Source organism: Lissotriton vulgaris, chromosome 7, assembly GCF_964263255.1.
Source record: "Lissotriton vulgaris chromosome 7, aLisVul1.2, whole genome shotgun sequence".
NCBI classification, from domain to species: domain Eukaryota; kingdom Metazoa; phylum Chordata; class Amphibia; order Caudata; family Salamandridae; genus Lissotriton; species Lissotriton vulgaris.
In genome coordinates, this window is record NC_141695.1 from 204,017,488 (window position 1) to 204,042,521 (window position 25,034).

Sequence of the window (25,034 nt, forward strand, 5' to 3'; positions counted from 1 at the left end):
GTGAAGCCTTACCTCTGAATTCCTATACCCTTCCACCATTCATTTCAGGACACACTACCGAATGGTTCCAATCAAATACCCGAGGATTGAAAGTGGCAAAGATAGGGGAGCAATTAACTACATACGTTCCACAATTCTGAAAGATAAGACCAAATCTGACTTAACATGCCGCACAATGCTGCAAGTTTCCCTACGGGGCATACTGCAATAAAAAATGGTGTTAGTACCTAGATCCAATTCCATCTTCAGCACATGCCCTTCCTGCGATCTCTGCTACACCACGCAGATAAAATGTTAAAAAATCATATATGTGTATCACAAAGGCCACAACAAACATTTTTACCTTTGCATGCAGCCATGATAGCTGAAGGTCTTCATCTTCTACGCATGGATTTGCATTATAAAGCTCACCACCTGGTGCGTTTGGCCTACTTCTCCTCGAAATGTGAAACACCTCACTGGACATGCATATAGAAAGAGTTTATATATGGTATCATTGGATCGAACACATCTATCACTCAAAGATACTGAACTAATATGGACTGTCATCAACAAGCAACTTTAGATTAATGGTGCCATACATCAACAATCACCATTGTAGAACAATGATGCTCTTCTGTTTGGAGGCTCCACATTATATATTTGAGGAATGGTTAAGTAAGAGAGTGAATCAGCTAGATCATGTACTGAAGTATGGTAAGACTAAAATCTTTGAAACAATATAAGCGAATTCAATGTTGACAAATATATATTGTGTAGGAACATAGCTGGAGACAGTTTTTAATGACACAACACTTACAAGACTCTCCTATAAACATATACCGGTAAAGCAGGATCAGTTTCAAATGTGTGATCTTTGGTCTCTTTTTAGGGTGACAGAGGGAATATATCCTAAACCAGTATGAAGATAAATAGCAAGCTAGCCTATTGACAGAATACTCTGAAGAGTAATGGTCCTCCCAGCTGGATCGTCATGACAAAGGTCTACGCGTTGCCTCCGATCGACACCGTTTCAGTGGAGGAACCACCGAACCATAGGCAGGCAATTGCACACACCGAATTATGATCCGACTGCACAGAGTGTGCTTGAAAACTCCCATTTCTCAATGGGAGCATGCGTGTAGGGCGGAAACCACCCGCAGGACCAGCTCCCATCAAGAAATGAGAGTTTGTGAAAATCTCTGCACCGTGTGGCAGGCACCTCATGATGCATGCTACCCCATGCAGGAATTTTCTGGGGAGCAGCATAGATGTCCTCTAGACCCAGATGCACAGAGCAAGGGGGATAGCAGGCCCCAATGTCACTTTTCAACAGCCTTTCCATGCCGGAAAGCCCAAAATGGAATGGCTGTTGGAAAGTGACATCATAGTCCCGATGGCGGAAAAGCTGGACTTAAGGGATCACGAGGTCGAAAGGCATTGGAGGGTCATTCCAACTGCTGCCTCCGACCTCAAGCATCCTAAAGCGTCAGTCAGACCGCAGCAGTGGATGTAATTCGAACTGCATCATAATGAGGGCCCTAGTTACTTTGATTTTCAATAGCTTGGTTACACTAGGAAATAATCTGCCAATTTAAGATTTGGCTAAATACAAAATCAATTTCCTGAGCCACAATCATTTAGTGTCCAACAATAATTAATTCATGCAGTCATTTTCTTTAGATGTTCATCTTTGGTCTTTATTCCATATCTTGTAATATTGGATTGCGCTTCATTTCTTCATCAGAGCAACCTACAGTCACAGTTTTTGCCAACATGTGTTTTGTCTAATGGTAATAAACAAAGACTTCATCAGGGCTACAACACACAGATATATATCCTGGTTATAGTGTAAAACATATATATTAAATTAAATCAGTACCAAACCTTCACCATATTGTAGCTGAGACTACCACACACTCAGGGCACACATCAAGGCAAAACCATCTTACTGCACTATGAAATAAAACAGATTATTAAAATAATAAAGAAAGGCGGTTATCTAAAGAAATAGGTCAACCTAGGGTAATCAAAACGCCTGACGCCTTAATGCTCGACTTATTGAATACTCTGAAATATCCCAAGTAAGTAAAGAGCTGACAGATTCTCTAGTGTGCAGTGACAAAGAAGCTAAGAGAGAAGGTCCAATGCTGATCCATTAAAGCGTCAAATTGATGGATGTATTTTCAGGACAATTACTGACTATGATGTTAACTCCAATTAGAATAGATAATGATGAAATGTGTTATGAGTACAGACCCTTTGAACCAACAACTGCCACAATGAAATGTGTTATGATGAAATGTGTTATGAGTACAGACCCTTTGAACCAACAATTGCCACCCCTGCCTCAGACAGATCTTTATTCTTTGTGGGTTTGGATACATTGAAAACAGTGGCCACTGTCTGTTTGTCAGGTGAGTAGTGTGCACATCCAACAGCCTTTTATTGGTTTCAACAATACAAGGAACCGCATGCGATGAAAACGTAGGGGTTCTTTGCCAGGTCCGGGATAACTGAAAAGCTGGCCCTTACATTCGATAATCTTGCATACAGGCTCATGATGGTGCTATCTTCGAAGACAATCATACCCAGGTGATATCTGGGATCGGTCCAGTGCTGTATAGTGATTGTCCACATTTACATAGTCCTGCGAAAAAAAATGTTTTAAACAGAATGATTTTAATATAATGAAATGGCTATTCAAAAAGATTCAGAGAAATCAGAAACAATAAGAATGAGGCTATAACATAATAATTATCTACTCTTAAAGTACTATTACAATATATGGCATACTAAGGCAGACTTTCTAAACAATCTTAATTCCAAACACTTAGACATTTCCCTGTTAACTGAATGGGCTACTCATGGTCTATTCTCGGTCAATAATTTTGTAGTACATTCTTAAAGAATTGAATGTTTTAGAATACGGCCGCCGCCATGCAAGTCAATGATGTCATTTCAGATATTGCATTCTTGTTATCAAGATGTCATGAGAGTTGTCATGTGTGGGTTAACTAGCAGTGCATGATGAGAGCAAAAGTAGAAGTTTGTTTATGGCACACATTATAGTTAGTAGAAACTAACTAAAACTGGTACATTTCAGTAAATTTTTCAATCAATCAATAATTAATTTCTAAATCCCACAGCTACTCTGAGTGTGTCCCAGTATTGATAGAGCAGCCCCACAACACCCCACCCCAAACAACACAGGAAGCATCAAATAGCATGGTTTATAAGGCTTTCCAAATTTGACATTCAAGGACTGAGCCTCAAGGCAGAAGAAGGAAGAGCCTACCAATTTTTTGTATTTAGTCTTCCCTTTCCCCGAGCCTCTGGTGGGCCCTGGGGACCCCAGACCACGAGTCCGAAAAACAACCAAAATGGGAAGGGGCCGCACACTCACTTCCCTGGTGCTGATAATGAACACCCTCAGGACAATGTAGGCCAAATGCCAGAAGAAAAAATAGGGGGCATGCGTCCACCTCCCCTGCCCCTACTGTGCCCTGGTGCCCACCCAGGCCACCCACCAATTTGCAAGTTGGGGGTCATGGGGGAGTAAGAGGGTCCCTTCAACCCCAGCCACCTGTCCACGTATTAGGGTAGCTGGCACTGTACTCGCCCAGTGGGAACATCTGTTTCGGCATGTTACCAGTCTCATCTGTGTGGGCAGAGAAACAAAGTCTGCTTTTAAAAGCTAGCGCTAAGTGAGAGCACACATGCCTTCTCTGCCCACAGTCCTGTAGGCAGGGATGGCATGTTTGCTCCCACCATGAGGGAGATTTAAAAATACTCCCACCAGGTACTAATACGGGTAAGAAAATTGCTGTGTCTCAGGGGTGGGCACCATGAGACATAGTCGATGAACCAGCATTGGGAAAGGGGGTCCCCGGGGTGTTAGGCTCAGGGAAGTGGGGTCACGTGGAGCCTCTCCCTTTAAAGTTCATTTCTGCCCTGGGAGATAGGGTCCGCAGGACTTTCTAAGGCTTGAGGAGGGACGGGCACTCACCCTGCCAAATTTGGTGTTAATCCATTTAGCAGTTTTTGCAGTTGAACTGCCTAAAAAAAAAAAAAAACGGTAAATGGGGACTTTGCATTTTTGTGTGTTGCTCAGCCCTCTCTTAATGGATCACCCTAAAACTTTCTAGGAAGGAGCTGAGATGGATGAACTTTTTTGGGGGAAAAGCTTTGTGAAAATGTATCATTCTTATATCATGGACAGCTCAACGACAAGCAATTCTACAGAAAGAGCACGCCAGTGAAATATAAAACAACACAGGAAAACCTTTTCAAGAGTCTGTTAGCTTGGAAGACCTTGGGTCTTCTTAGTGGAGATGAATACAAGTTCATGAAAAAGGAACATCCATTGGTGCCATACATCTACTTTATACCCAAGGTCCACAAAAATCTGAATACTCCACCTGGAAGACCAATAATCTCAGCGTGTGATGGACCTCTGGAAAATCTCTCCAAGTATATAGATTATTTTTTACAGACTCATATGAAGAAATTGGAGTCCTATATACAAGACACTAGTGACTTCATTTCCAAAATAGGAAACATTGTGTGGAGCTCGGATTTATTACTTGTGACATTGGATGTGAGTTCCCTTTATACTTGTATCAAGCACAGGGATGGTCTACGTGCATGTGAATACTTTTTAAGCATGAGACCAATGGAATTCACCCAGCATACAAAAATGTTGTTGGAAATGCTATCCTTTTCTCTAGAAAACAACTATTTTCTTTTTAAATGGCCAATTCTATCAACAAATCCAGGGTGTAGCTATGGGGGCCAGTTTTTCCCCCAGCTACGCCTGTTTGTTCATAGGCTGGTTGGAAGAACTGGTCCTCCGGCGTGAATATGAATTAGAATGTAAACATAATATAGTTTCCTGTATGCGTTTCATTGATGATCTATTTATTGTTTGGAGTGGGACAGAGTGGAGTGTGCTGAAATTTTTAGATGAAATCAATGTAAATAATCTTAATCTTGGATTTACTTCAGACATTAGCAAACATTCAGTGAATTTTTTAGATGTACAGGTTTTATAAATGAGAATATCTTAACCACTACCCTTTTTAGAAAGCCTACTGCGGGTAACACACTACTTGATGCTACAGGTGCTCATCCTCCACATTTAATAAAAAGCTTACCATATGGAGAGATGCTTCGCATCTCACGCATATGCAGCACTTGGTGGTCCTTCTGGAACCCCCTGAGAAGGGCTAGGGGGTTAGGGGGTCTCAACCCTGCCCCCTTTTCGCGTTTTCCACTCTTGTTTTGTGCTCTCTTGTGCCTCACTTCTCCTGAGAAACAAGATGGCTGCTCAGGTGGTCCCAGAAGGATAATAACATATATAAACGTTATCCGCTAATAGAATTAGCATTTACAAAACCTTTGAAATTTATTTTAAAAATTTATAGGTTTCACGCCTGATATAGTTAGGAATTAGCATTTAAAAAACCTTGCAAATTCACTGAAAAAAAACCATAGGTTTCAAGCCTTATATAGTTAGGAATTAGCATTAAAAAAACCTTGCAAATTCACTTAAAACCATAGGTTTCAGGCCTTATATAGTTAGGAATTAGCATTTAAAAAACCATTGAAATTGCTCCTATATAGTTAGTTGTACTAACTATATTTTGCGCACCCGCAATCCACTGCTGATGATGTCACATATTACATCATTCATGACATGGTCAGTGACATCACTGATGACATCACTGATGACATCTCATTTGACATCACTGATCACATCACAGATGATATCATTCATGTGATAATACGATGCACCTCCTCACACTCTAACATAACCTTTGATATACCCACTGTTAAATACAGACTACCATTCTTGAAACCATTGACACACCAATACCAGTTACTACATACGCACTCACTGATTCCTAGGTCTACACACACATTCACTCATTCACCCATAGAATCACTCATACATACAGTCACTCATCAATACTCATACACCTATACAGACACTCACACACTGACACTCATCCATGGAGTTACTCACACACCTAGTCAGTCATGCAAAGAATCAATCACACTTCAATTTCCTCAACTATACAGTTATACACACAACACCTTACTTATTCAAACATATACTAACACATACTTACTCAATTATACAATCACTGATACAAGTACACAATGATCCATACAGCCACTCGCACATTCACTGGCTCTCATGTATAGTCATTTATATATGCCAACTCTCACATGCACTGTGTTTTACATATGTACTTACTTGGACATGTAGCACTGAGATATCCATTCACTCACCAACACACCCATGCACGCAGTCAACCGCCCATATAGCTGTTTCAACATGCACTCTTGAACTCAAACACCTAGTGAATCAACTGCTCACACATCTATGCACAGAGTAACACACCTCCCAACCACCGACACACACACTCAGTCTCCCATTCAAATACTAGGGCAACCAATCAATAACCCATATAGCCACTCATATAGCTTCTGATCAACACATGCAGCAGCTTACACAACAACAGACATACTGATGCACACATTCAGACAGCTTAGTCACTAACCCATGCATTTAGTTAGACACATTTAATCACTCACTCATACAGTCAGTCACGCACCTACTAAATTCTTCATCCAGACACTTATACATCCACTCATTCTTCAATATGTAAACCATATTTAAACTTTACATAAACACACAGTCACTGGATGATGTCATCAGTGATGTCATCAGTGATGTCAAATGAGATGTCATCAGTGATGTAATCAGTGATGTCATTTGCGATGTCATCAGTGATGTCATCAGTGATGTCACTGACCATGTCATGAATGATGTAATATGTGCCATCATCAGCAGTGGATTGTGGGTGCGCGAAATATAGTTAGTACAACTAACTATATACGAGCAATTTCAATGGTTTATTAAATGCTAATTCCTAACTATATAAGGCCTAAAACCTATGGTTTTTTAAGTGAATATCCTTTATTTTCGCTGCTGCCAAACGCGTTTCGACTGCCAAGCAGTCTTGTTCACTGGTTTGACCAGTGAACAAGACTGCTTTGCAGTCGAAGCGCGTTTGGCAGTGGCGAAAATAAAGGATCAAGAACCGCACATAGCGTTGTCATCTTTTGGCTGTATTTCCTAGACTCGGCTCGAGGAGTCTGTAAAGACGACGAAACTCTTGTTAAGGAGAGGCAGAGAATACTTGAGCAACACCACGATATATATATATATATATATTGCAAGCAAATAACTCCATCCACTTCCACCAAAGCCTCGGCGGCGAAGAAGGAGAAGCGAACCACTTCTTTGTTAGGCAGATGTTTTATTTCAACCTTCAGCAGCAGTCAACAGATGACGCGTTTCGGGCTCAGGCGCCCTTGATCACATAAAGGCTGTAAATGGTTGAAGCCATTTTAAATGATATGCCCTTCCCACTGAGGTCACATGTTCAGCAAGTTAGTGATAAACATAGCACACAGACTGCATGATTTAAATACAATCGATGTGATATTGCTAATGTATTTCATTCATTGTGCCATTTGACATATTATCATGTCCTCGACAACAGTTCCGTTTATATAGTTAAATAAAACGGAAACTTAATTTGTTACAAACTAGCGTCAAGAAAACACAAAAAAAGAGTTCATTTGGCAAATTAGAATTCCTGGATAAATCCATGTACACGTTATAAAGTGCAATAATACAATTCATCATAACTGCATAAATGCAAATATATATATATCCAAACAAAACCATTTCAGGCATAGAGTGACGCATAAATTATGCAAAAAAGAAGAAGAGAACTCTGGGTAGTTCTCAGTTTAGTTGGAAAGCAGCTCCTGTTAGAGCACTCTCAACACCAGCGACACTCTAGATCTGCTCGCCTCAAATGTCTGCTTTTCTATCAAAGTTTTTAAGCATAGGATTAGCACAGTGCTACCTATCCACGCCGAGATGAGGCAAGCAGATCTAGATTACCGCTGGTGTTGAGAGTGCTCTAACAGGAGCTGCTTTCCACCTAAACTGAGAACTACCCAGAGTTCTCTTCTTCTTTTTTCCATATATATATATATAGTTTGGCTTGCATGTTGTGCAGTGTTTAATAGAAAGGAGTTTCTCTCCTCCAAAAACGACCTAGAGCGCCGTACTGCCTGTTTTTGCATAATGTATAGGGCACTCTTACCCTGAGATGATATTGCTTTTACTAATACCTGGTACTCCCTTGTGCCCAGACAAAGCTGTCTCTCTCTAACGAGGTCTAATAAGAGAATTCTCATTGACTGTTTATTGAATGTTTGACATTGGCTTCAAAGCTCGTAATTTATAGCGCTGATATTAATATATACAACTTTCAAGCTCTCCCTTCCAGGCCTTTTGTATTGTGTTGCATTTGTAAGAGGACTGGTAACCATGGTCGGGTTCACCAATCCTAATGTTAGAATGGGTGTTGTGTACCCTTTATTTGTGTGTGTATGTGTCTATTTTCTTCAGTTTTTTCAATCATTGAAAATGGTGCAATGTTCTTAAGGGGTTTTAGGCACTATTTTACATTCTATTTTTAAATTTGTGTTTCTCCGGTCCAACAGACTGGATTTATGTTGTTTTTGTCTCAAACAATTTATTAATTATGAGATTCTACTCTATTTTTGGTCACGTAATGTGTTTTTACTTTATTACTGTTTGACTTGCTGCACACGTTTTTTACACCTTGCCTCTAAGTTAAGCCTGACTGTTTTATGCCAAGCTACCAAAGGGTTAAACACAGGTTAATTTGGGGTTTGCTTCTGACTCCACAGTGACAGGAATTGTGGTTGCTGCGTGAGATGGATTTCACGCCCCTCAACCAGTAACCCGATTTCCACATTGGTGTTCATTAGTGGGGATTTAGACTTCTGTTTTACTCAGTGTTATACAGTGTTTTTATGCTCCACTAAAATCTCAGATAAATAATTGGATTCTAATGTTATTTTCCTTAAATTCCCCTAGCTTGGCTCTTTTGCTTTTTCCAAATCTACTCTCTTTGCTACCTAACTGTCTGTGGGCATACCTGCAGTAATGGAATTTGAGTTGGCCAACCTGAAAAGCTACACTGTGGTTGAGTTCAATCAGTTCTGTATAGAAAGGGGACTGCAAATCTCAAAGGGCACTAAGAAGTTGTTGCTCCAGAAAGTTCTGAGGCTCTGGACAGAGGTACACAAAGCAGCTGAGAGAAACATTGGATGGGAATGATGAGGATGATATGGATGAGCAGGAGCAGTGTCTGGATACCAGCCCTGAGATTGAGAGAAAGGGGATGACCCCTCTCCTGAGATGAATCTTCCTGTCAGAGAGGGAGACAATGCATCTTCACATGGCCTGTCACCAGAGTATCTGGAAGACAGGAAGGCAGAAAGAGTTTCAGTTCCAAATGGTCAAACTCAAGATGGGGAGAGACTAGCTTTAGAGTCATTGGCTCATGAAAGGAGCCTCGGAGAGCTGGACGTGAAAGCCAGACAAGCAGAGACCAGCAATCACCCTGTGTCTGAAGAGGACAAGAAAGCTTGCATACCCAAAGATCTGGTGCCCAACTATGTGATACGGGTATTGCATAGACATGTGGTTTTCTGCCTCTGAGGTGATCATTAAGGTACACATGGTCCAAGAAGAGTTTGTGGGAGCATCGCTCTAGAAACACATGCCTCCAGTGGGGAGGGATGGTTTGCCTACACTAGAGGTGGGGTCCAGATGAAATACATCCCAATGAAAACCATCCTTGTCACCAAGTTTGGACTCACCCCAGAAATGTACCTCATTAAGTTGGTGGATAGTCAAAGAATATAGAACCAGACACTGAATGGTTGGGTGCAAGGCAGCAAAGTTGATCAATCAATCAATCAATCAATCAATCAATCAGTGTTTTGTAGAGTGCACTACTTACCCGTGATGGTCTCAAGGGGCCGAGGCTGGTGGGAGAGGGGGTTGTGAGCAGCCCTGTTGGGTCATTCGAAGAGCCAGGTCTTACCGTTCTTTCTGAATTGGTGTAGTGTTGAGCTTCATTGGAGGTGGAGGGGAAGTTTATTCCAGGTCTTGGCTGTAAGATAGGAGAAAAGTGTGTGAAAGTACACTATCAGGCTAACCCTCATTTTTCATCTTTGTAAAGAAATGTTGTGAAACTCATTTGGAGTACCCTAAATATTACACTGTTTGGTCACTGCCCAGACCAACGTTGTTGAGAAAATGAATTTTCTGAAAGAAATTTAAAGCCAACTTGGGCTTTCTTCTTTCCCCCTTTTTTTTCCCTTTTTCAATTTTTCCTTTAGTGTTCACTTTTTTCAAAAATGTGGGACCTGAGCTTGCTCAGGTGTTTTTTAACAAAAAGGTAGGATTTTTTGTCTACGTCATGTTTTGTGCTGTCCAATAAGTTTAAAGTATAATATATGTAACATATGTGATGTAGGAGTCAAGTCAAGTCAAGTCAAAACAAGCTTTATTCGATTGCATTTAAAATCATAAAAGCAACAAACAAAAAAAATTGATTACAATTTGATAAAATTCATTACAATTTCATAAAATCATGTGGGTTGGGATGTAGGAGTCAAAACAGGTGTGGTGTTTGTAAAATACTGGTTTTGTTCAGCATAATTGATATATATTGATGGATTTCAGTAAAACAAACTTAGCCCCAGGGGACCTGGGGAGCACTGTAAATGGCAAAAGGAATATGTGCCTCAAAGGTTAGTAGGGTTGTAGCCAAGCCTCCTGAACATAGCAATTTGGAAATGTTCTAGGGTGGAGAAAAAGGGGAAAGCTGTGGTGTAGCAAGGGTGACATGTACCAAGAGAAAGCCTTACTTGGGGTTGGGTGGATTCCTTACACCCCTGACTGGTGACACTGCACTAATATTAGATTAATTTGATTATAGGTTGTGCATTCCATGTAAAAACTATTGGGTGTCCTGGCGCTGAAAACTGTAGGTTGACCATGCACAGAGATTATTGAAAGAGGTGTGTATTCAGAGCTTTGTGGAACCTGAGTAAAATCGGTTCTGAGAAGGTTGCCTAAGAAAAGCTATTCCAGGGCTGATCAGTCGCACATCCTCTGTGGCGGGCTTTGAAATACCTTGGATGAGAATCCAGGTAGCAGACCGAAGAACGCAATAGTCTCTGGGGATGAAACCTGAAGAAAAGCTGTGACATGTAGTTTGTGGGAGTGGCCAAATGGACTTCCTTGTGGCAAAAGCATGTTATGAACACCCCCGGAGGCAGGGAAGAAGTAGGCTAGTTTCCTCTTCACCCTCCTTCTGGTATGGAACCACAGTTCCCTTTACACTGACCTGAGCAGGCTTGGTTTACAGGGTCAGGCAGATGGAGGCATCTTTAGCTAAAAGCTGGCAGAGGGTCAGCTCATAGGCAGCTGTGGTAGACAGTAGGCCTCTCATACAAAATTAATCTGTACACATGTAAAATGCTTCTGCACTCACCCCATCATGTCTGGATTCCTGCTGCACTTCTGTGGAACTGGTAGTGTTGCCCTTCTTCTTGTTCCTCAATAAAAACACAATGTGAAATAAAATGAATACACTTTATCTAACCATTCTCACAAGTATACAGGTTATTCCGATGAGACCTGAATTGGTGTTTATTTAGTTTCAAGGAGTTTGTAAAAAGAGTGACAAGTGATAAAGGTGCCAGCGTTTTGGTGTGTGTGAATGTTTATAGCGTGTATTGTGTATTTCCACTTTAGACTTTGGACCATTTACGTGTAAGGTGTACATAAAATCTTGTCAGAGATGGTTATCGACAACACTCTGGGAATACCAACAAGCAGAGCACTCAGTTTAGTTATTAGTGAAGGAGGGGGCATGGTTTACGCGTCTGACAAGATGACGGCATTTCTTTGAGCCTGGTTCTCGTAGCTGTTTCTTCATATTTGGAGCACCTGCTTCTGCTCTGCGATGGCTCAATCCACCGCCATTGTTTGCTGGCTCCTGACGTGCTCCTGACATGCTCTTTCTTGCCCCAAGCTGCAGCAGTAAATTTCTTGTCATCTGCGAGCGGCCACCTTTTTGATTCCTGCCGCTAGCCTTCACCGCATGAACCCCTACTGAGGTAACCAGCGTTTCGCCAATGAAACGCTCAACAATGTTTTACAAAGTTTTTTTCTTCTTTTTTTAAAAATTATTCTACACAATATTTGCTGGTGGGTGAAAGACGCATGGCGTGTAAGGAACACTACTCAGCCTAGGTATGCAGCAAGAATACTTTCAAATAGCGCCCACTGGAACTTTTGAGCAGAGCTTTGGCCACAGGAGCTAATTCTTTTACAGATTAGGCACTGAATCCTGTTACTGTCTGCCTTCTTAGTGGGACTGAGGTAAAAATATGGTTCACTCTAAAGTGTGTACCATTGGATAGGGCTTACGGATTTGTCCTGGTGAACAACATTATATTCAGAATTCACCATTTTTATCAGACCTGCCAGATCTCAGCGTGCAAAGGATTTGCAAAAAATGAACAGTGAATAAAAGCACTCTTGGGGGCCGATTATGATGGCGGACGGACCTGAGTCCGTCCGCCACCATAGAGTAGGATGGACCGTCCGCAAGGGCAGCGGCGGTCCCTTCGTGCAGATTAGGATGTGACCGCCAGGGGGGAGGTCACATTCTCTTTTTTTAACATTGCGGCGGGTGCAGCTTCAAGCTGCACCCGACGCAATGTTAAAAATGCATGCACGGCATTTGCGTGCACAAAGCGGCAGGCACCACGCGGTGCCTGCCGCTTTGTTCACGCAAATGCAGGGGGGTACCATAGGTACCCCCATGTGCACCCCCCCTTCACCCAGGGGGCCCGCAACGGGCCCCCGAAGTGAAGGTCTGTATGCTTTTCCACGGCAGAAAAGCCGCAGTGGAAAAGCATACTTTCTACTCCATCATAATATGGCTGGCGGTGTCTGATAGACACCGCCAGCCATGTTAATGCTTTTCCGCCACGGTCGAAAGGCGACCGCGGCGGAAAAGCGGTGGACAGATTCCAAGACACATCAGCCATCCTAATTTGGCGGTGGGTCTTTCAAGCATCTGCGGCGGATTTCAGGCATCCTCCTGGCCGGCGGTGGATTCCGCTGGCCCGGAGGATGCGGGAAATCGGCAATCGTAATAGGCCCCTAAATGTCTAAGGACCAATACCAATCTGGCTTTCGTTGTAGGCATCGCACTGAAACGTCTCTCACCCATGTGATGGAAGACATCTTAATAATGCTTGATCGAAATGAATCCTACTTGACCTTTCCTCCACATTTGACACTGTCAATCATGACAACCTCCTATTCATTCTGGAGCATAGGATGGGCCTTTCGGGTCAGGTGCTGCATTGGTTCTCGTCCTTCCTGCAGCAGAGAACCCAAAGAGTTAAAGCGAACCACTCACTCTCCCAGCTATCCCCAGTCAGCATGGGGGTTCCCCAAGGGTCCTCCTTATCTCCCATTCTCTTCAATTTGTTCCTGGAACCATTAGCTAATGTTCTAAAATCCTAGGACATTCGCTTCCATATGTATGCAGGCAACACCCAACTCTATCTTAAAATCTCCTCCCCGGATGACATCACTTCACTCAACTCCACCCTACAGACTACTCAAAACTGGTTAACTGCAAACCACCTCCTGCTAAACACCTCCAAAACAGAATTCCTCCTCAATTCTCCCCCGAAACATACTCCTAAAGTCAACCTATGGATGAACGAACTCACCACCTTCAACTGCTCCCCCCTCATTATCGACTCGACTGAATCTCTAGGAATTAGCATGGACAAGCATCTGAATATGAAGATTCACATTAGCAACGTGTGCAAGGGACCTAACCACTTTCCGAGAACACTCAGGAATCTCAAACCTTTCCTACCTCAAGCACATTTTAAGCAAGTGGTCCAAGCTCTTGTTTTGCCGAGATTTGACTATGGCAGTGCTACGCTATATGGCCTCCCCAAATTCTCTTTGGCCCCCCTAAAGGCTGCACTGAACCAGATTGATCACGGGCACCAAGCGAAATGCACACATCTCCCCGGTTTTAAAATGACTAAACTGGCTACCCTACAAAGCTAGAATTCAACTGAAGATTGACTGCCTAGCACATAAAGCCCTCCACTTCAAAACCCCCATCTACCTTGCACAAAAACTAGAACGATCTGGAGGGGGTAGACTGTCAAACAGTGCTAATTCCCACCTCTTGAAACCACAGATCTTCCGCAAAAAGAGAACATGCCAATGAGCCTTCTCTGGCTCTACTCCTAAAATTTGGAACTCTCTTCCACTGGAAATTCGGAGGATCTCTTCCAAGGCTGCTTTCAAACTGGAAGCAAAAAGATTCCTCATGAATAAGTTCTTACCTTACCATGAGGGGCAATTTTTTTTTAGCTCTGAGCGCATCAGACATACTATAGTATTGGTTATTATTCCTGTATATGATTATTATTTTGTTTACTATTCCTGTACATGATTATTGTATTATGCTCCATCGTCTAGCCCATTCTTCGTTCGCCCCGGTGTATAAAAATCTGTTAGATGTTCGCCACTTGATTCAATGCCTATTAGACTCCCCATTTGACTCATGTTTTGATTATTGTTTTGGTATTGGTTATTATTCCTGTATGTGATTCTTGTACTTACTCCCCTTATGTCACTATGCTCCATCGTATAGCCCATTCCTCGTTCACTCAGGGTTATAAATGAGCTGTTATGTGTGAACTATTTGATTCAATGCCTATTATATTCCCCATGTTAGACTCATGTTTTGATTTGTTACCTTTCCTTCAAATTATAAAGCGCTCTGATATCCCGCGGGATCAAGTTTGCGCTATATAAAACTTTATCAATAAAAAAATAAAAATAAATAAATAAGGTGATCACTTATTGTATCGAGGTTTACTGGAGCTTTGTTCTGGTATCCGATAGACCTCCAGACAATTGCCCCATGGACCTGGGGCAGAAAAGCAGGGCCATATTATCAATTTAGGGGCATGGCATCCACTAATGACAAACTGAAGGGAAGTGCCTGGTGCGGGTTCTATCTTAAGAAAAAAAGAACATATATTTCATATTTGGTGAAATTGTAAAGCACACCAAGATTTTTCAATAACATTGCTTGACTGGGATATTTCAAAATAAACATTTTTTTTGCCATAGTGTGCGAAATAGCACAATGTAGAAAAAGTATGTTAAATATTAATCTAATATAAAAAATTTACAGGGGAGGGCGTGGTTTGTGCAGCAGACAAGTTGGCAGCATTTTCTTGTGCTCCACTTTGTGCACCAAGCCGTTTGTGTTTCTCTCAGATTTTTCTTCATATTTGGACACCTGCTTCTGCTCCGCGATGCCTCCATCCACCGGCATTGTTTTCTAACATGCTCTCTCTTGCCCAGAGCTGGACCATTTTGGATGCCTGCCGCTCACCTTCACCACTTGACCCCTTCTGAGGTAACCAGCACTTTTCCCAATAAAATACTAGGCAATGTTGCTATACAAGCACATATGACTATTTATTCAAATGTGGTTCTTTTGGCATTCTTTCTTCTCCGCAACCACTCGTCTTCAGCAAATATGGTCTAAGGTAGTTTCATGATGTTGACTTTCACTGCATTTTTTAGTGAACTATTGGGCCCTTTAACCTCCTAAGATCACATTTTGCCCAGTTGCAATTATTTATTTATTTAAAACTATATGCAGACTTTTATGTGCTGTAATTGATTATTTGGGCAGACTTAAATCTCTACCAATGTCAACACACCATCCTCTTCGCTACGCCAAAGTAGGCAGTGATATTTTAACCAACCCTCCTTCAACTGGCACTAAACCTAAAGGGGCGAAAAATGATTCACCCTCACCCATTTTATCATCTAATGATCCTGTGTTTGGAGATTTGCTTGATGAGGTGAGAGGTTTAATGCCCATAATGACTGCTTCTAATGGAAAGCTTTAACAAAAGAGGACAGATGGATGGCCATGGAACCTAAGATGGTTGACATGGAACAGCGAGTCAGTGATCTGCATGACACAACTAACAAGATTCCACTGTTGGAACAGGAAATTCAAAAGCTCAAATTCCACACACAGGTCCTCGAAAATAGAAAGAGACGCAATAACCTAGTTTATATAGCTTTCAAGAAAATTTGGAAGGCCCTGACCACCTTGGTTTCTTGAAGAAGTTGCTCCCTTAGATTTTGGACCTTCAACATGAACCAACCATGAACATTCAAAGTGCACATCACCTTGGTCTCATCCTTCCTCACTCTACCAGGCCTAGAGGAATCATAATACCGTTCTTGGAATTTACAGATTTTCGTTGTGTGTTAAAAGCGGCAAAAGAAAACCATCATATTATGTGGTCTGGTCATATATATTCATATATCTTAATATCTCTCCAACGCAACTAATACAAGAAAGAAAGAATTTCTTGCTTTGCACCCACAAATAAGACAATTACACCTTCGTTATGGCATCTTGCATCCATGTATATGTAAAATTACTTATGAAGGTTCTTCAACTACATAATCTTTTCATGACCCCATTAATCTCTCATCCGTTCTCCAAAGCATTCCGCCCCATGACAAGTTACCTCTGCCTAGTGCTTCCAATTAATTCTTAGTACTTTTGCATAACCTTTAATTCCTTCCTTTTTACTCCATAACTTTTATACATTGCTGTTCTCTTGTTCTAGGTGCTGGGAAGTCCCATGCTCATTCTCTCTGATTTTCCTTGTAGATATGGATTTTTCTCCTTTGAACTATCCCATTCTTCAAATATTTCTTTCTTATTCATTCTCCTTTCTTTTTCTTTCCTCTCTTTATTCCTTTTATTTGGTGAGCCTTTCTGTGTCCTCTAAGTATATATTTAAATTGTCTACATGTTACATATTTATTAATCATTGGAATTATGTTGATTCCTTCAATATCTTTACGGCTTGTCACCTGTGTTCCAGTGTCTTTCTAACCACTCACCCTTATGTTTAACAATGTCTCCTGCAATGTTTGTGGTCTGGGTCATCCTGTTAAAAGATAAAAGGTACTTTCGCATTTGTTTAGATTTTCTTCTCATGTTACTTTTTTTGCAGGAAACTCACTGTAACAATGTTGAATCGCTTAAATTAAAATGGCAATGGGTAGGCCAAATTATTTACTCAAATGCACAAATTATATCAACTCAATGTGATAATGATGGACAATGGGTATTTGTTAAGGATGCCATTCTTAATAGACAACTTTCTTTATTTAACATTGCCAATGTGCATCACACTTGTTCTAGAATTGATTATATTTTGGTTACGAAATCCCTATTCCATTCCATCCAAACCTCAGAGATTGGTTCTATTTTTATCTCCAATCATGCCCCTGTTTTCTCTTTCTTTGACTTATCTCTAAATAATTCTAAAACTGGCTGTTGAAAATGTAATAATTCCCTTTTATCTGATGATAGATTTCTTTCAGAGGCGCATTACCTTTATTAATGAATTCTGTAATTTTAATAACCCTTTAGATACTTCTATCCCTAATACATGGGATGCAGCAAAGGCATATTTCTGTGCCTTTAACATAACCTATTCAGCTAAACAGAACAAACTAGCTCATGCCAAGTATGTGACACCATTACAACAACTTAAAACACTAAAACATACTTATTTTTCTTCTAAATCAGCTTCCCCCATAGCACTCGATTTATTGCAGTCGACAGACCCCATAGCACTCGATTTATTGCATGACCTGCGGTCATTTAATATTCGGTTGGTCAATCAGGGACCCACTCACGATAAGGGTCATCTTCTGGACCCAGTTCTGACCAACATTACGGACATCAACACTAGTCCCTCTCTTCCCCTCCCTTGGACAGACCACTTCCTCATCCCTTTTTCCCTCCCTATACACACAGCCCCCCCTCAGCCGTCCAAGACTCGAATCACTGATCGTCGCTGGCACAAACTTGTCCCAGAGGAATGGGCCACCACCCTAGCTAATTCTACACCGACTCTCTCCGATAACCCTATCACTGCTGATGATCAGTTCAATCTCTGGATCACATCCTCACTGGATCATCTTCTCCCGATGACATCTACTCTTAAACATTCCAAACGAGTCACTCCCGCTCCCTGGTACACTCAAGAGCTCAAAGCCCTTCGACAGGAATGCAAGAAAATGGAACGCTCCTGGAGGAAGGATAAGGCTAAGGACAAAAAGGACGCCTACCAAACCGTTCTACATACGTATAAAACTTCCCTCCGAAAAACCAAAACTCTATTCTTTCAAAAAAGAATAGAACAATCCGCTTGCTCTAGTAAGGAATCCTTCACCATTCTAAAAGAGCTCCTTAAAGTCCCCGACCCCGGACCCAGAATTCCACCAGACCCTAAGGCTGATGAGGAAAAATGCTATAAACTAGCTAATTTCTTCACAGACAAGATCCAGAAAATCCTCGACTCAATTCCAACCACCAACATGTGGGAGGATAAAGAGACCGATAACACTCCTAGCGTCCCCTGTCTCACCTCGTGGGGACAAGTAACCGTCGAGGAGGTCGAAAGCACGCTCAATAACATCAAAAGCGGCTCCCCCAGGGACCCTGCGCCGCTACGCTTCCTTAAAACAGTAGCACCCATAATCGTCCCCCCCCCTCACTCAGCTCATCAACACATCGCTGGAACAGGGAGTTGTTCCTCCCAATTGGAAAGCAGCAGTTGTCAAGGCGTTATTGAAGAAACCTTCCCTTGACCCCGACGATCTGGCCAACTATAGGCCAATCTCCCTCCTCCCGGGAACTAGCAAAATTGCGGAAAAGCTGGTAAACAGAAAACTCTCTGAATTCCTAGAAACCAATGATCGATTAAAAAAATCGCAGACGGGATTCCGCCCAGGGCAGGGCACCGACATCGCCCTCCTGGTAGCGGTGGAAGAGGCCAGAGCACTGCTCGACGCGGGAGGATCAGTGGCAGTGATCCTCCTCGACCTCAGTGCGGCCTTCGACACCGTTAACCACCAACTCCTGATCCACCGTCTCAGGAGCGTTGGCGTGGAAGGAAAAGCACTCTCCTGGCTTTCGTCCTTTCTGGACCATCGGTCCTTTCAAATCTGGGAGAATAACACCCGTTCCTCCGAAAATCCCCTCCAGTGTGGTGTACCTCAGGGCTCCTCCCTGAGCCCCACATTATTTAATATTTACATGTCCCCACTGGAGGAGGTCGTCATCCCATTCGGAGTGAGCATCGTCAGCTATGCTGACGATACACAATTAGTGGTCTCCCTATCGCACCCGAGCCAACAACCTGCGGACCTCTACACCTGTCTTACACAGATACAAGGATGGATGAACCGATCTCACCTCAAACTTAACGGTTCAAAAACCGACATCCTTCTCCTTGGTCAGAAGGGACCTTCCCTGTCATCAAACATCTGGTCACAGAAAATTTGGCCACCCTGTTTAGGCCCGCCCCCAGACCCAAAGCCCGAGATCAAGAGCTTAGGTGTCTGGCTCGAAAAGGACCTATCGTTTGCTACTCAGGCAAAAAAAGTAGCCGGGATGTGCTTTGGGCTCCTAAAATCAATTCGAAAAATCCTGCCCCTTCTCCCCCCGACCGCAAAAAAATTACTGGTCCAAGGTCTAATACTCTCCAGGATCGACTACAGCAATGCCATCTACCTGGGTGCTCCGGAGGCCACCCTGAACCGGCTACAGGGGATCCAAAATGCGGCTGCCCGCATCGTTACCAACACTTCCGCCAGAGCCTCAGCCAAACCCGCTCTGAGACTCCTCCACTGGCTCCCGGTCAGGGAACGAGTGCAGTTCAAAGCACTCTGCCTGGCCCACAAATCGCTGCAAAACAAAGGACCTCCGATCCTAGCTAAATTCATCACACCTTACAAAGCCTCAAGATCTCTCCGTTCCGATCAGGAACACTTCATCACCATCCCCAAAGTCAAGAAGGCCCGGACGGGCGGAAGACGCTTCTCAGTTCACACAGCACGTCTCTGGAACGCTCTACCCCGCGAGATCAGAACAGAGCCCAACTATCTACGTTTCAGAAAGAGGCTGAAAACCCTCCTATTCCCACAAAATCCCTAATTCACTTCCTGCCCCTCACTACCCTCAGGTTAATCTGTTCCTAGCGCTGGGATACTCACGGGTGACTACGCGCTCTACAAAATTTATAAAAAAAAAAATTAAAAAAAAGCTTCTATTCTACATGAGTTGATTAAAGTCAAGTCTGCTCCTAATAAACTTACTACAGTTGATGCTTGTAACATCCTCTTCCAAATTAAATCTAAATATCACGGTGTCCAAAATATAGAGGGAAAAATGTTGGCTAATTATTTTTAAATTAAGTTGGAGCTTAAAACATTGACCCAATTTGAAATGAGTCTACCACCATACTTGTATCCTCCGACTCACTCTCCCTTAGCCGCACTATCCCTTAATTCCAAACAGGCTTTATATAGTGTTAACTAGTATTTTATGTTTACCACTGTTCAATGGTATGGTTTTGGACCTAACTTCATTTCCTATATAAAATTGTTGTACACCGCGCCAGTGTTTTTGTTAATGGTCGTTTCTCCCCTTTTTTCAGTTGCGCATAGGTATGTGTCAAGGCTGACCTCTATCGCCTTTACTTTTTATTCTTTGTTTAGAACCGTTTCTTGATCGCATTCGCTTCAACAACCTTATATCAGATTTTAAATATAATTTCACTGAAGTCAAACAGTCAGCTTATGCAGTTGATATTTTGGTGTATATTTCCAATCCCCTCTCTACTATAACTCCTTTTTTGCACAAAATTCAATTGTACTCTAATGTTTTTGGTTATAAGTTAAAGTTTTCTAAAACTGAAATATTACCATTACATTCTTTATGTTATCAAAATATGTTTGCTAAATCTGATTTTACTTGGTGCCCTGCAAAACAAAATATCTTGGTACCTGGTTTTCCTCCACTATTTCGAACACAATCAGCAATACCTTTGAAGGTTTAAAAGGTATAAAACACAAACTGCAGAGATTATTTTTATCTTGGCCTCCTCTCCTTTACACATTGTCTATGTTGCCTTTTATGATACCTCTTTCGTATTTCTCTCAAATGAATTCACTATGGACCAAATTTCTTTGGAAAAATAAAAATTCCCGTATTGCTTTAACTAGGCTCAAATATCATAAGAATGAAGGTGGGATATGATTTCCTGATTTTAGGCTTCATCAATATGCATTTGTTATCCAACAATCATTTCCCTTAACCCATGATTTTTTTGATGTTTCCATACCTCGATGGATTATATTTGAGCATTCTGTTTTGAAGGATTTTTCACTTGATGATGCGGTTTATATGTCTAACTGTACTTTCATATCAACTAATCCTATACTAAAATGCTCATAGAAACTGGTACACTCAAAGATTCTTTCAGGGTTAGATTCACATCTATGTTTTATTTCCTCCTCAATTTTATATGGCAATGCCATCACTCAGTGGAGCCGTCCACGCCCACCCCTAGCGCCTTTAGTCCCTCCTGGGTGAGTAGTTGCACTTTCCAAACCCCAGATTGATTGACTGATTGGTTGATGATTCTCCTTACTGGAATGGCAGCAGAGGTTGTTAGAAGAAGGTTTGCCATGGACACGGATCAGAAGGGCTCCCGGCAGGCCTGTTTGCATTGACCAGGTCCATAAATTCATCATGGTAAATTATGTGTTGGAAGGAATGGAGAGGCTGGGTTAGAGTATTATAGGATTGTTGTTTTGTAAAAGCATTAGTGCAGATGCTTTGTGTCTGTTTTAAGTATGAGCCCAACGTTTCTGCTTTGTCTGTGTAATCATTTGCCCATTTGTCAGTGAAATCTTAATTAACCGTATGAGTTCCTTGAAGGCAGTTTGATTTACGAAAATCACTGAGAATTTTATAGAATTATTTTATTTGTTCATTTAGCATTTGGAATTCTGTTTGAATAGTTTATTTTCTTTGCTTTTTTGATAGCTGACTTGCAAAACCATATTTTTGTCTGTATGCAAAGTTTGTCTTGATTGAGGTTTGTTTTGTTTTAAGCCAGGCACTTTGCAGCTTTCTAATTTGTTGTTTTATCTTTATTATGTTAATGTTAATGTTAAGGGAAATTTGTTAAGCGCACTGTCACCATGAGTTTCCTGGCGCTGATAGGACACTGAGGTTGAACAAGAAGAGTTTAGTGGGGATGTGAAAAGAGCAGAGTTTTTAACGATTTCCTAAAAGATAGGAGGGAGCAAGAGGTCTTGAGTGAGAGTGGAAGAGAATTCCATAGCTTGGGAGCCAGGTGAGAGAAGCTGCGGCCGCCAGATTTAGTGAGTTTGAACCGGGGGATAACTAGAAGCTGAAGGTGGGTGGACCTCAAGGTGTGGGGAGGACAGTAAGGGGTGATCAGGGACTTCAGGAAAGCAGGGAAGGGACCAGTTAAGGCTTTGAAGACCAGGCAACATACCTTAAAGGCTATTCTTTCACTGACTGGTAGCCAGTGTAGTTGATGTAATAGAGGTTTGACCGACTGCCATCTAGGGATTTTAAATGCCAGTCTGGCAGCCTGGTTCTGTATGATCTGTAGCCTAGCCAGCTGGGATTTGGGGAGGCCATGGTATAGGGCGTTAGAGAAGTCCAAACGGGACATCACCAAAGCTATTAAAACTTGTAGCAGGGCTTCGGAAGTCAGAAGATGGGCAACTTTCCGTATCCTGTATAGCTGGAACATACAGGAGGATGTTACAGCACTCACCTGGGCCTTGAGAGTGAGCTCAGAGTCAATAATGACTCCGAGACTCTTTACACAGCCAGCGGGAGAGGGAGGTGACCCAAGCTCAGTTGGCCAGTACTGAGGGCCCCAATGGGGGGCACTTCTCCCAGGGAGGAGAAGCTCAATTTTGCCAGGATTGAGCTTTAATTGATTTTGGTTCATCCAATGTTGGATGTGTGTTTAATGACCGCTTGGAAGTTGGTGACAGCGTCAGGGGAGGTGAGGGGGAAAATAATTTGTAAATCGACCGCGTAATTGAACACTGTGACGTCCCACCTACCTAGGGAGTGAAGGAGAGGTTGAAGGTATAAATTAAAAAGGAGGGGGGACAGAGAAGATCCCTGGGGGACCCCGCAGGATGAAGGAACACTGGTGGCGCTAAAGGGACCCAAGCTCACTTCTTGAGATCTACCCTCTAGAAAAGATTTGACCCAGGACAGGGCAGGCCCACAGACTCCGGCGGCCTCGACACGGTGGAGTAAGATGTTATGATCCACCGTGTCGAATGCCGCCGATAAGTCTAGTAGGACTAATGCCTGGGGGAGTCCTCTGTCAGCATTGTTTCTGAGGTTGTCCAACACGGCGAGAATCACAGCCTCAGTGGAATGGGCTGGTTTAAAGCCAGCCTAGTTTATTTCCAGGAAGTTGGACTCCTCGATAAATTGCGAGAGGCAAGTAGTGACAGGACCCAGATTCTTGATCGAAGCCTTTCAGCTCTATACCCCCAGAAGGCACCTTAGATCGGCCAATTCCAGTCTTCTGCCGGTGCCACGTACAAGGTCAGTTACCTGGGGTGATAGGCGCTTTCTTGTGGCCACTCCAAAACTTTGGAACCTTCTGCCAACTGCCATAAAAGCCGCTCCGAATCTGATTAGCTTCCGTAAGCTTCTGAAAACATGGTTGTTTAACCAGTGAAGAAGACGGTAGGATGATGAACTTTTGTTGCTCCACAGCGCCGAGACACCTTCGGGTATTTGTTGCGCTATAAAAGTTGCGTAAATAAATAAATAAATAAAATAAACATGTGCCTCCAGGATTTTAGACAGGAAAGGCAAGAGGGAGATGGGCCGGTAGTTGGTGAGAACCGCTGGGTCCGCGCCAGGTTTTTTTTAGCAGAGGCACCAGTACAGCCTCCTCAAACGACCTGGGGACTGTGCCAGAGTTAAGGGAGGTGTTGAGTAAGGGTAGGATACAGTGCGGAAGAGTGTGACAGATGTCACGAAGTACTGAAGGAGGGCAACAGTCCTTGGGGGAACCGGATTTCACTCGGGTGGCCAACTTGGCAAGGGAGTCGGAATCGAGTGTGGGGAAACAGGACAGAGTGGGGGTGTTAGCAGGGGGGGCTACAACTGCAACTGAGGGAGGGGAATAGGGAATGAAGTTTTTAATTGCCGAGATCTTGTCGATAAAGAAGGAATTTAAGGCATTGCATGACTCTGCGGAAGGGGGCAAGTTCGGGAGTGTCCTGGCGTCCGATGTTAATTAGCCGAGGACCTTAAATATCTCTTTAGATTTGTTAGGGGCTGTTAATATTCTCTCCGAGACGAAAGCAGACTTAGTTGTAGGAATGGCTTTTTTGTAATCTTTGCGTGCGGACACGTACGCCTCCCTATCAGTGCTGAGATAGTTACGTCTCCACCTATGCTCCAGTTGACGCAGCTCAAGATGTTGTTGTTTCAGGGCTGAGTTGAACCATTTATGGGATTTGCTGTGGCGTGAGCGAGGGAAGCCAGACAGGGGGGCGAATTGGTCGCTAGCCGTCGTGAGCCAATGAGTGATGTTTGCGTCCAGAGTGTTGACGTCTAGAGTGTTATTAGATGAGGATTGGGTCTCCGCGAGAAAGGAAAGGAAGGCAGAGGAATCAAGGGCATTCCATTTCCGAGCGGTCCCACCCTCCAGAGGGGGGGGCCTAACCAGACCCTTTACAGAGATGGAGGACTCGATCAATGAATGGTCGGACCAGACGCAAGGGGAGATAATCGGGCAGGATTATCTCTGTATTTCTCAAAGGTGCTTGTTTTCTTTTGTTCTGTTGTGTGGGTTTTAGTGTCATCAGGATATCAAAAGCTTCCTGTAGCTACTCATATAGCTTTTGAACAGAATGTACTGTTTCTAAATCTGTACTGGATTTAATTGTGTTTCGGAGTGTTCCAAATTGAGTTTGTTACACAGCCGATAGGTGGATGCATGTCAGCTGTTTTAGGTCCGTCCCTTAGTTTCATGTTGGAAGGCAAGCAAATGGTGGTGGAGCCATCGTTTGAAAGGTAACTAGTTCTGTATTAGCAAAATGA

The 25,034-nt window shown here is 42.7% G+C and overlaps 1 protein-coding gene across 1 annotated transcript in view; it reads right to left on the reverse strand.

Annotated features, from left to right (window-relative positions):
• Positions 1 to 1,666: 1,666 nt before the first annotated feature.
• LOC147701198 (B-cell receptor CD22-like) overlaps positions 1,667 to 25,034 on the reverse strand; it is a 324,178-nt gene continuing 300,810 nt past the window's right edge. Inside the window, exons 10-12 of the mRNA XM_086929943.1 lie at positions 11,448 to 11,511; positions 9,906 to 10,058; positions 1,667 to 2,629 (exon numbers count right to left, since the gene is read on the reverse strand). Coding sequence (XP_086786069.1) covers positions 2,549 to 2,629; positions 9,906 to 10,058; positions 11,448 to 11,511 — 298 coding nt within the window. The 3' untranslated portion in view covers positions 1,667 to 2,548. The remainder of the gene's footprint in view (positions 2,630 to 9,905; positions 10,059 to 11,447; positions 11,512 to 25,034) is intronic.